At 35.3% G+C, this 12,776-nt stretch overlaps 1 protein-coding gene across 14 annotated transcripts in view; it reads left to right on the forward strand.

Moving 5' to 3' along the window:
- ZC3H13 (zinc finger CCCH-type containing 13) overlaps positions 1 to 12,776 on the forward strand; it is a 97,239-nt gene that overhangs the window by 41,177 nt on the left and 43,286 nt on the right. For all 14 annotated transcript variants that reach the window (XM_023187268.1, XM_023187274.2, XM_023187277.2 and 11 more), the window contains 3 exons: positions 159 to 298; positions 1,206 to 1,363; positions 8,297 to 8,494. In XM_023187268.1, coding sequence (XP_023043036.1) covers positions 159 to 298; positions 1,206 to 1,363; positions 8,297 to 8,494 — 496 coding nt within the window. The remainder of the gene's footprint in view (positions 1 to 158; positions 299 to 1,205; positions 1,364 to 8,296; positions 8,495 to 12,776) is intronic.

A 12,776-nucleotide genomic window follows, 5' to 3' on the forward strand; every position in this document is an offset into this window, starting at 1 on the left:
AATGATATCTGTTTCTTTTATCTTTTAGAAGTATGTCATTCTGATGAAAGACTCTGCCGTTTAGATTTGCGTAAGAAATTAGTTGAAAAAAGTCTGTATGATTTTTGGCATAGATAATTATTGCTAGTTTATAACAGTAATGCAATTTTATTTTAAAGATTCTGACAATGGAGATATTAATTATGATTATGTTCATGAATTGTCATTGGAAATGAAGCGTCAGAAGATACAGAGGGAATTAATGAAGCTGGAGCAAGAAAACATGGAGAAGAGAGAAGAAATTATCATTAAAAAGGAGGTATGCTATTTATTGCAATAAATATGTTAGTACTTAATAGCAGCATTTGTATGGATCAGATAATGCAACTTCTTGCTACATCTTAAATTATACTAGCAGACTGATATATTGATCAACCCACTGTATATGTACTACTCCATATATATTCATTTAATCTTCACATTATTCTATTAGATAAGTATCAAATATTTATGTTATTGAATAGGTGAGCAAAGCTGAGAGTTTGTTGCCTAGAGTCACCAGCTAATGTAACATGGGGTTTGAATCTACATATGTCTGTTTCAGGCCCATGCTGTTTCTAGAATACCTTGTTTCTTTTCTAAAAAGTGAAGATACAGTTATTTTAAATATAATTTATGATTTTTTCCGAGGAGATTTTGAAATTTTATGATTTTAATTTACTTAATTGAAACTGATATATGTTAGAACAGTTATATTGCTTAAAATCATGGATTCAGGAGTCAGACTAATATCAACAGATAGTGGCTATTATAATTTATTTTTATTTCAAACTTTTTTTGTAGGGATGAGATCTTTCTCTTTACCCAGGCTGGAGTGCAGTGGCAGTCACTGCAGCCTTGAACTCCTGGGCTCGAGGGATCCTCCCATCTCAGCCTCCCTAATAGCTGTGTCCACAGGCACTTTCCATGTCTTTTTTTTTTTTTTTTTTTTTTTTGTAGACGAGATGGTTTTTTTTTATGTTACCCAGGCTGATCTTGAACTCCTCACCTCAAGCAATCCTTTCACCTCAGCCTCCCGAAAAACTGAGATTATAGGTATGAACCACTGTACCCAACAATAATATTTAATTTTAATCTGAAGTTTGGTGTGATTCTAAAATACTGTAAGCTTTGTTGTACCATTAGTGGAGGAATTTCTGAATTGACTTACTGAATTTTTTTTAAAGGTTTCACCAGAAGTGGTTAGATCAAAATTGTCCCCATCACCTTCTCTAAGAAAGTCTAGCAAATCTCCGAAGCGAAAATCAAGCCCAAAATCGTCTTCAGCTAGCAAGAAAGATAGGAAGACATCTGCAGTATCTTCTCCCCTGTTGGACCAGCAGAGGTCAGTAGGGTGATAAACGTGTCAGAGGAAAATAGCTTTTTCTAAAGTGATACTAAAAAGAATTAGTAGGTTATAGAAGGATAGTTTTAATATATTTTATATTTAATGTAAGCTCTTTTGTTCTAAAAAGTTTGAAATGTTTCAATTAAAAAGACAGTTATAGAGAACAATAAAACAAGTATCTGTGTAACATCCTCATATGTTTCAGAGCTTTTTATTTTTTAAGAAATAAAAATAAAAGATACATTTCCTGTTCCTCTCTTAAATCTGGTGTTTATGATACTTGTGCATGTGTTTATACTTTAATATGTGTTTTGCAATGTATAGTATTGCTTTCATATATTTAATTATGATACGGATATATCATAACCTTCTGCACATTGCTTTTTCACTTAACATTTTTCATATTTATCTATATTGATACATGTAACCTTAGTTCATTCATCTGAGTATTTATATTATAAATTTGTCTACTTTTCTGTTGAACATTTATGTTGTTTCCGATTTTTAAACTGCTATCAATTATACACAAAAAATTTTTGTCTCTATATGTTATCAAGAGATTGAATTCTTTATAAATTAGAATTACTGTAGAAGCCAGTTGAAGAAGTAAAAATAGAAACGATTATATTCAGGGACTAAGAATAAGGAGAAGATACATTTTCATTTAATGTCACTCTGAACTATTTGTATTTTATCTTAATTAAAGTCCATACCCTAGTTTTATCTTATAAAAAAAGAACTAAAAATGTCTTCTACCTAATATTTAATCAGTTAACAAGCCCTATTTGAACCTGTAATGAAACTCATATTTATCTCCCTCCTTGTAGTTTCTAGAGACGAACCCTATTTCAGACTCTACTTAACTTTTTGCCTAGATTATTATATCATCCTGTTAACTATATTGACTTTATTTAGTTTCTACCCCCCCACACACATAAACATTTTCATTCAGCTGCCTCAACCCATTTATTTTATAGATGCCGTCAGAGAAATCTTAAAAGGACAATTCCAGTTAATTTATTATACCATTGAAAAACTCAGTGGTTTTTCATTCTATACAGTGAAATTCAGATTCCATAGAATGACATTTACACTTTGCTCTTTTCTTTCTTGTCAATAGTTTTCGTCCAGCTTCCTCCTACCTAACCCCTTCTACTCTCAATTCTTCAATCTCTAGCTCAAATTCTAAGTTTTCCCATTTCTCTTTATGGAACATAAGTTCTGTTCCCTTTATGTACCCATCAGATTTTGCTTGTACCTCCCTGTTGATATTAATTGCCTGTTGCATTATATTTCAGCTGTGACTTACGTTTTACAACCTTTATTAAATTTAAGCTTCTTGAAGATTGGGATCTTGATTGTTCATAGTTCTGTCTTCTTATAGTGCCTACTTGGCATAGAACTTTGTGTTGTAATAAGGCACTCAGTAAAGTTGGGTTGATCTTCTCCTTTGTTCATGCAATTGAGTAAATATTGCAAAGGGATATTGAAGAAGTTGAATGAACAGAGAGTGATAGCATCTACTCCACTTGCTCTTATCCTCTTGGCTAACCATTTATGTAACTTTCCCTCAGTTCTATTCATGTCCCCGATAAACTGCAGACTAGAAATACCCTTTCTTCCTTTTCTTATCTGTTCTGTTTATAGAATATTTGAAACTTAATCTTTTCATAGAAAGTTTTGATAACTAGACAAAGGGTTAGTTTCATCTTTTACATACAGTCTCTTTTACTGCTTTATTAGTAACTCATCCTATTGTAATTATTTGTCATAAATAATCACTCACACTGGTTTAATTACTATATTTCTTGTATTCTACTATGTTGTTGACTTTAAGATGCACCATTAATTTAATAATAAAAACAAAAGGACCTGGAAACAGTATATTAAAAATACAAAGAAAATATTGAATTGAGTATAGCATTTCTTTTTTTTTTTTTTTTTTGAGTATACCATTTTTTTAGCTATGCAGTTTACATTGCCTAGAGTGTGTCAAGTAATCATCTTTTAATTTTATTGCTCGATCATGCTATCAACTAGGAACATACTAAGCACATGTAAGGATTAGAATTTCAGTTAAAACTCAGTGGAGTATTTCAACCAGTGTCAGCCAACTGAGGTGTGACAATCAGGTAAACAAACTTCTTGGTCTTACTAGATTATCCTATCGAATGGAAAGATATAATTACTGACAAATTAAAACTTACACTTTTCCCTGAAAGCTGCACTTTTCTTTGTTTGACATTTATTTTGAGATATAGTCTGATAGGAAGATTTGTCCTGATATGTGAGATATGGTATAATCTAAAATCATAAATATATTACCTATTCTGTCCATCTGCACTGTAATCTTAGTTTTTATTAGGTGAATTTTTCTTTATAGCTCTTTGTACAGAGAATATTAAGTGTCTTAAAAGCTAATATAAAACAATAGTTTTGAAGAGAGAAAGGATTAAAAACTGATAAAAGTAGACCGATGGGCTCTTTGCCACAAGTCGGAAGTAGGCTCTGTGGCACTGGAACAACAATGAGTTGACTTTTTAAATGTTGAAGATCTTGTTGATTTCAGAATACACAAAACCAGTTTTGGCCTCTTCAGTCGGAAAGCACTATAACGTAATTGTGTTTTCTAACCACATATAATTTTGATGGTAATGTGAAGAAATTCTGTGCTTTAGTAAGTATATTAGAATAATCCGGGTTGTGATTATAGCTAAGTCCCAAAATGTCAGTGGTTTAACACAACAGAAGGTTATTTCTCACATAAAGTCAAAATGAGTGTTTCTGATTGACAGGTGGCTGTCCTATACATGGAGATTGAGTAACCCCGGCTCCTTCTGAGCATGATTCCACTTTCTTGGGTTTTCAAGGAAACCAAAGAATGGAATGTACAAAGAAAAATGGTAACTGAGTATTACAGTTATTTAGCTCTATAGTTTGCAATTGCCTGGCATATCAGAGTCCTTTGAGATTTGGGCCTGGAAGTAGTGGTATACATCATTTCCACTCACATTCCTTTGGCCAGATCTTGGTCACTTGGCCATGCTTAATTTCAACAAAGTGTAAATAGTATGGTTTACCACTGTGCTCAGAAGAAAAGTTTGGTAAACATTCTGCTAGTACAGGTGATAATGTAAAAATAGTTTGTGTCATGAATTCCTTTGTTGTTTAATCATGAAATTTTAAAAGATAATTTTGATACAGATGCCAATTATTGATTCGTTTTTATCTTTAAAGTAGAAAAATATCCAGAAATACAGATATTTATCACATATCTGTTAGGGTGCATAAGAAGATTGAGTCATCTCATGAATATGCAATGAGATATGTAACTAATATGGTTGCTGGCAGAAGACAAGGATGAAAAATAGATTTAGTCATCATATTTTAGTAATTTCCTACTTGTTTACATGGTTAGCTCTATCAGTGATAATAAGACATAGGGATGAGGACTAAGAAAGCTGCATTTTCTGAATGCTCACTATGAGTCAAGTGCTTTTAAAATATTGCCAGCAATTTTGAGGTAGATACTATTGTGTGTGTGTATATATATATATATAGCTAAGAACTCTTGGGACTTGAGAATTCAGCATGATAGGAAATAAGTTCTTCTAGGATTTAGGCTTAGGTCCTCATTTATAAGTATCAGTAGATAGTGAAATTAGTAGATAATGAACACTCACCATATGTATGAAAAGGGCTACTTACAAACCTAGTACCAAACTGAACACTCTGAGCGGATGGCTTACACGGAAACGTTAATACAGTAAACAGGAACAAACTTAAATTATAAATTCATTTATAAGTTTAGTGCAATTTGTGAGGATATTGTATTTAGAGGACAAAAGCAGTTGATCATGGGGAAAAAAACTGAACAACTGTATTTTTATTTTATTTTACATTTTTACAGAAGACTGGAGTTTCATTATTAAATCAGTCTCCCTGAGCATTCGGGGATCAGAGCTTTAAAGGACAACTTGGTGGCGGGGTGGCAGGGAGACTGGGGGAAACCAGTGAACTGGGAATGCTGATTGGTCAAGTCAGAGATGAAATCATACAGAGTCGAAGCTGTCTTCTTTTGCTGAGTCAGTTCCTCGGTGGGGGCTACTAGATCAGATGAGCCAGTTTATCGATCTGGTTGGTGCCAGGTTGAACAACAACTTTTTTTATTTTTATATATTTTTTTGAGACAGAGTCTTAACTCTGTCACCAGGCTGGTGTGCAGTCGGCTCACTGCAGCATCTGCCTCTCGGGTTCAAGTGGTTCTCCTGCCTCAGCCTCCTGAGTAGCTGGAATTACAGGCTTGTGCCACCACACCTGGCTAATTTTTGTATTTTTAGTAGTGGCAGGTTTCACCATGTTGGTCAGGCTGGTCTCGAACTCCTGACCTACTCACAATCCGCCTGCCTCGGCCTTTCAAAGTGCTGGGATTACAGACATGAGCCAACACGCCCAGCCTGAACAACAATATTTTAAAAGAGAAAAGAGTTCAAATGGAAAATAACAAAACAGGACAGGTGCAGTGGTCTGAGGTGGGCAGATCACTTGAGCCCAAGAATTTGAGACCAACCTGGACAACATGGTGAAACCCTCTCTCTACAAAAATATAAAAATTAGCCAGGTGTGGTGGCATGCAGCTGTACTCCTAGCTACTCAGGGGGCTGAGGCATGAGGATCACTTGAGCCCTGGAGGTCGAGGCTGCAGTGAGCCATGATCGTGCCACTGCACTCCAGCCTGGGCAACAGGGCGAGACACTGTCTCCTAAAAAAAAGAAGAAATCAAAAAATAGCAGAACAATGAAATTGCCAAATTTAGAATTAGCAAAATGAATACTACTTTAAAAATTACTGAATATAAAGACAGATTTAAGATCCTGGAAAAGCAGGAAAAATGGAAATGACAAAGAAATCTAACATGGAGGAGAGATCCAAGAGATACAGTAACTGTATAATAAAGAGAACTGCAGAGACTTGGGTCATGAGGAAAAGTTACGAAACGAAAATAGAAGAAATTGAGTAAAAAGTTTGAAGTTTCAGATTGAAACAGTCCATTTAGTGCTGGAAAAGATTTTTAAAAAATACCTGGACTTAGTGAAAATCTTTTTCCAGTGAGTAATTTTCAAGGGATAATGTTCATAAGCATGCCAACAGAAAAACCAGTTTACCTGAATAGTAAAAAATTTGATTTTCTTTGGACTTCTTACCTGCAACGTTAAATGTTATAAAATATTTTAACTAGCGCTCTGAGGTAAAAGGATTTTGACATGAAAATGCTATATCCAATAAAACTGTTGTTAAGAGGCAAAGATAGCCAGTTTTGAATGTGTATGGGATCAAAGTTATATCACTTACTTAAAATTACTTAAATTGCCAAAAAGAGGCACTTAAAGAACAAAGTCTGTACCCAAAAATCAATTACAAGTAGATAAAAGACAAATGTGAAAGGCAAAACTACAAAATTTTAGGAGACCATCTTTGTGACCTCAGAGTTGGTAAAAATTTCTTAAACAAGATTCAAAGATTTATGATGAATATATACTGACAATGGTTGGTATTTCATTTGTAGATGATGTAATTGTGTTTTTTGAATGATGATGAAAGCCTGGAAGCCACCTGAAGAACTATGAAATTGTTTTAAAAAGTTTTGGAGCGTTTTTTTCAAGGAAATTCTATACAGTCAGTGAAAATGATTAGCTAAATCTGCTTTTGAAAAAAAGTTTTGTTTTGAGATGGAGTCTCACTCTGTCACCCAGAATAGAGTGCGGTGGCACAGTCTTGGCTCACTGCAACCTCTGTCTTCTGAGTTCAAGTGATTCTCCTGCCTCAGCCTCCTGAGTAGCCAGGGATTAACCATGCCTGGCTAATTTTTGTATTTTTAGTAGAGATAGGGTTTCACCATGTTGGCCAGGCTGGTCTCGAACTCCTGACCTCAAGTGATCCACCCCCACCCCCACCCCTCCCTCCTGGCCTCCCAAAGTGATGGAATTACAGGCAGGGCCACCTGAATCTACTTTATGTTACAGAAAGATGCTCGCACTATGTCTGTGTTCAGTATTTTAAAATTTTACAGAATATTGTAATAGGGTATTCCATGAATGTGTGTAACACACACACACACACACGTAGAGTTACCCATTTCCAATGATGAGAGAAAATAGTTGTGACTATATATATGTATATGATTTGCACATATTTTCTCCCATTCTATAAGTTGCCTTTTCACTTTGTTGATTTTGTCCTTTAACGTGCAAAAGTTTTAAAACTTGATATAGTCTCATTTGTCTATTTTTGCTTTGTTGTTACCTGTGCCTTTGGTGTCATAGCCAAGAAATCGTTGCCAAGTCCAAGGTCATGAAGCTTTTCTTCTATATTTTTCTTTTAGGATTTTTATAGTTTTTGCTTTTATGCTTAGGTCTTTATTTTGAGTTAATTTTTGATCTGGTACAATATAAAGGTCTAGCTTCATTCTTTTGCATTTGAATACCCAGTTTTAAATGAGTAGACAGAGAAAGAAAGATATATATGGCAAAAGTATGTAAATATTCAAGATGTTGAAAATAGTTCTCCTTGAGTAGTAGAATTATAGGTAATTTTTGCTTTCTTTGTCTACTTTTCTATGTCTTAAAAAAAATGTAAACAGTCACTGTATTAATATCTTTTCTGAAAGTGTCTTCCTATTTATAACCTCTGTCTTTTCTCAGAAACCTGCCCCTTTAAAGTTATATAATAATAAGCAGTGTTAACAAAATAAGTATTAAGTAAATTAATTCTTCACCCATTTCTGTTTTTTTTCTTCTGGATATTGGTTAGTAGTGTACAAAATAATAAAGGGCAAGTAATATAAAGGAACACTGCTGTTTTTAAGAAGGCTTTAAAAAATACCCTTTTGGCATATTTGAACCTCTAATGATAGCTTTGTGTTACCTTCAGAAATTCAAAAAGCAACCAAAGTAAAAAGAAAGGACCACGTACTCCTAGTCCACCCCCTCCTATACCAGAAGATATTGCTCTGGGGAAAAAATACAAAGAAAAATACAAAGTAAAAGACAGGATAGAAGAAAAAACAAGAGATGGAAAGGACAGAGGACGAGATTTTGAAAGACAAAGAGAAAAGAGAGACAAGCCAAGGTAAGTAGGATGGTATGTTTTTAACAATATTAACTTTTGTAGACTATAGAATATTTACTTTTCAGAAGCTTTTGGGCATTAGCATATTGGATATTTTAGTTTTGTTTACAATAGTGTGTATATTTATTTTAATAATTCCCATAATATCTATTATGATAATTCAGTAAGCATTAACTTTTACAATTTATATTTGAATTTTTTTATTGTGGTAAAAAATCATAAAATGTACCATCTTCATCATTTTAAAGTTTATAGTTTAGTAGTGTTAAGCATTTTTACATTGTGAAACAATTTTCCAGAACTTTTTTATTTTGCAAATCTGAAACTCTGTATCTATCAAAAAATAACTCCCCCTTTCCACCTTTTCCCAGCTCCTGGTAACTAACATCCTATTTTGTTTCTGTGAATTTGCCTGCTTCAGATACCTCATATAAGTGGAATCATAGTGTTTGTCTTTTTTGATAGGCTTATTTCACTTAGCAGAATGTCCTCGGGGTTCCTTCTTGCTGTGGCATGTGACAGGATTTCCATCCTTTTTAAGGCTGAATAATATTTCATTGTATGTATATGCCACATTTTATTTATCCATTCATCCATTTGATGGATGTTTGGATTCTTTGACCTCCTGGCTATTACTGATAGTGCTGCTATGAGAATGAATGTGTAAATAATCCCTTTGAGACCCTGCTTTCAGTTCTTTTGTCTATATACCCAGAAATAGAGTTGCTGAATCATATGATAATTCTATTTTTAATTTTTTGAGAAACCTCCATACTGTTTTCCATGGCAGTTGCACTGTTGTACATTCCCAGCAGTACACAAGTGTTCCAGTTTCTTCATACCTTCACTAACACTTATTTTCTGTTTTTGTTGAACATCCTTTCATGTGTATATCATCGGCCATTTGTATGTCATCTTTGGAGAAATGTCTTTCCAGTTCTTTGCCCATTTTTTTTTTTTTTTTTTTTTTTTTGAGACGGAGTCTTACTCTGTCGCCCGGGCTAGAGTGCAGTGGCCGGATCTCAGCTCACTGCAAGCTCCGCCTCCCGGGTTTACGCCATTCTCCTGCCTCAGCCTCCGGAGTAGCTGGGACTACAGGCGCCCGTCACCTCGCCCGGCTTATTTTTTGTATTTTTTTTTTTTTTAGTAGAGACGGGGTTTCACCGTGTTAGCCAGGATGGTCTCGATCTCCTGACCTCATGATCCGCCCGTCTCAGCCTCCCAAAGTGCTGGGATTACAGGCTTGAGCCACCGCGCCCAGCCTGCACATTTTTTAATTGGGTTATTTGTGTTTTTTCTGTTAAGTTCTAGGAGTTCGTTATATATTCTGGATATTAAACCCTTATCAGAGATAAGATTTTAAAATATTTTTTCCTATTCCATATGTTGCTTTTTTCTTCCACCCTGTTAATTGTTTTTCTTGGCATGCAAGAGAACGGTTAACTAGAGCCTTCACAGTTCTTAAGTATGTTTTTTAAACTATACTCTATATTTTACTCAATCCAGCAGGTGTGTTTGTGAAAAGTACATGTAAGTGTTTTTGGTGATTGACATTCTATCAGTAAAGCCTTTAGTTTTCCCTAATGGTTCCTTGTACTTTTATTTTGGTGTTTTGACTAAGAAGTCTCTGAGAGATGGTTCTTAACACCTATTCTTAGGTAGTTTATCATTTAAATGGTAAAAACATTTGTATTATGAGGACTTGAATATTACACAGGCTGATCCTTCATTTTCCAGTTTTTCTCCCTGTGTTATCCCTAAATGGTATGCATAGGACTCACCTGTTACTTAGTATGTAGACAAATCTGAACTTGGTTTTTTGTTTTGTTTTGTTTTGTTTTGTTTTCATCTAAAGACATGAAACAACAGAGCTAGGAATACTGGAAGATTATATAAATAGCTGATCTGCACGCACTGGAGTTCTACAGCCATATGTGACAAGGTTGGAAAAAGACATTTTGGTTTAGGAAGAGTTAATTTAATTACCAAGGTTCTTAGGTGGGGCCGTTATTTTCATTTGTCTCTATTACTCTGACTAAAGAAATTACAGGTACACCAATTTTATTGAACCTCGCAGATGTTGTGTATTTTTACAAATGGAAGGTTTGTGGCATCCCTGAATTAAACAAGCCTATCAGTGCCACTTTTCTAATAACGTGTTCACTTTGTATCTCTGTAATTCTTGAAATAGTTCAAGCCTTTTCATCATTATTGTATCTGTTATGCTGGACTGTGATCAGTAATTGTCACCATTACCATTGTAATTGTTTTGAGGCATCATGAACTGCACCCATATAAAACAGTGAACTTTATCTACAAATGTGTGTGTTCTGACTGCCCTACTGACTGGCTAGTCCCCTGTCTCTCACCATCTCCTTGGGCCTCTCTATTCCCTGACACACAGTTCCCTGAGATGTTATTGCAATTAGGCAACTAATAACCCTACATGTTATTAGGCAACTAATAACCCTACATGTAGTCTCTAAGTGTTCAAGTAAAAAGGAAGAGTCTCTTACTTTAAATCAAGAGCTAGAAGTGATTAAGCTTAGTGAGGAAGGCATATTGAAAACTTAGGTGGCAAGCTAGACCTCTTGTGCTAGTCAGCTAAGTTGTGAATGCAAAGGTAAAGTTTTTGAAGGAAATTTAAAGTGCTACTCCAATGAACATATGAATGAGAAGAAAGCAAAACAGCCGTATTGCTGATGCGGAGGAAGTTTGAGTGGGCTGGATAAAAGATCAAAGCAGCCACAATTGAAATCTGCCACAACATTCCTTTAAGCCAGAGTCTAATCCAGAGCAAGGTCCTAACTCTGTTTAATTCTTTCGAGGCTGAAGGAGGTAAGGAAGCTGCAGGAAAAAATGTTTGAAGTTAGCAGAGGTTACTTCATGACATTTAACAAATGAAGCCATCTCCATAGCTCAAAAGTGCAAGATGAAGCAGCACATACTGATGAAGAAGCAGTGGCAAGTTATCCAGAAGATCTAGATAAGATAATTGGTGTTGAGCACACTAAACAAATTTTCATTGTAGTTGATACAGCCTTATTGGAAGAAGATGCCATCCAAGATGTTCACAGCTGGAGAGGAGAAGTCAATGCTTGGCTTCAAAGCTTCGAAGGACAGGCTGACTCTCTCATTCGGGGCTAGTGCAGCTGGGGGTTTTAAGGTGAAGCCAGTGCTCATTTACCATCCTGAAAATCCTAGGATTTTAAAGAATTATGCTAAATCTACTCTGCCTGTGCTCTTAAGTGGAACAACAAGCGTGGATGACAGCACATCTGTGTACAGCATGGTTTACTAAATATTTTGAGCCCACTATTGAGACCTATTGCTCAGAAAAAAAGATTCCTTTCAGAATACTACTGCTTGTTTATGATGTGCCTGTTTACGCAGGAGCTCTGACGAAGATGTAAGGAGACAGTAATAGTTTCGTGCCTGCTAAGACAAAAGGCACCCTACAGCCCGTGGATCAAAGACTAATTTTTACTTTTGAGTCTTATTTTAAAAATACATTTTATAAGGCCACAGCTGCCATGGATAGGGATTCCCCTGATGGATCTGGGCAAAGTAAATTGAAAACTTTATGGAAAGGATTTACTATTCAAGATGCCATTAAGCACATTTGTCATTCACGGGCGGGAGGAGGTCAAAATATTAATATTTACAGGAGTTAGAAGAAGTCAATTACAACTTTCATGGATGACTTTGAGAGGTTCCAGACTTTATTGAAAGAAGTAACTGCAAATGTGGTGGAAATAGCAAGAAAACTAGAATTAAAAGTAGATCCTGAAGATGTAACTGAATTGCTGCAATCTCAAATCAGACTTGAACGGATGAGGAGTTGCTTCATATGGATGAACAAAGAAAGTGGTTTCTTGAGATGGAATCTACTCCTGGTGAAGATGCTAGAAACATGTTTTAAATGACAGTGACACCAAATAATTTAGAGTGTCACATAAACTTTGTTGACAAAGCAGCAGCAGGGTTTGAGAGCACCAGGTTTGTTTTTTGTGTATATGTGTGCTGTTTTTTGTTTTTGTTCTCGTTGTTACCCAGGCTTAAGTGCACTGGTGCAATCTCAGCTCACTATAGCCTCCGCCTCCCATCAAGTGGTCAAGTGATCCTCCCACCTCAACCTCCCAAGTAGCTGGGCTTACAGGCATGCATCGCCACACTCAGCTAATTTTTAAAATTTTTTTGTAGAGATGAGGTCTCACTATGTTGTCCAGACTGATCTAGAACTCCTGGGCTCAAGTAATCCTCCTGCCTCAGCCTCCCAAAA

This window comes from Piliocolobus tephrosceles, chromosome X, assembly GCF_002776525.5.
Source record: "Piliocolobus tephrosceles isolate RC106 chromosome X, ASM277652v3, whole genome shotgun sequence".
In the NCBI taxonomy this organism is placed as follows: Eukaryota; Metazoa; Chordata; class Mammalia; order Primates; family Cercopithecidae; genus Piliocolobus; species Piliocolobus tephrosceles.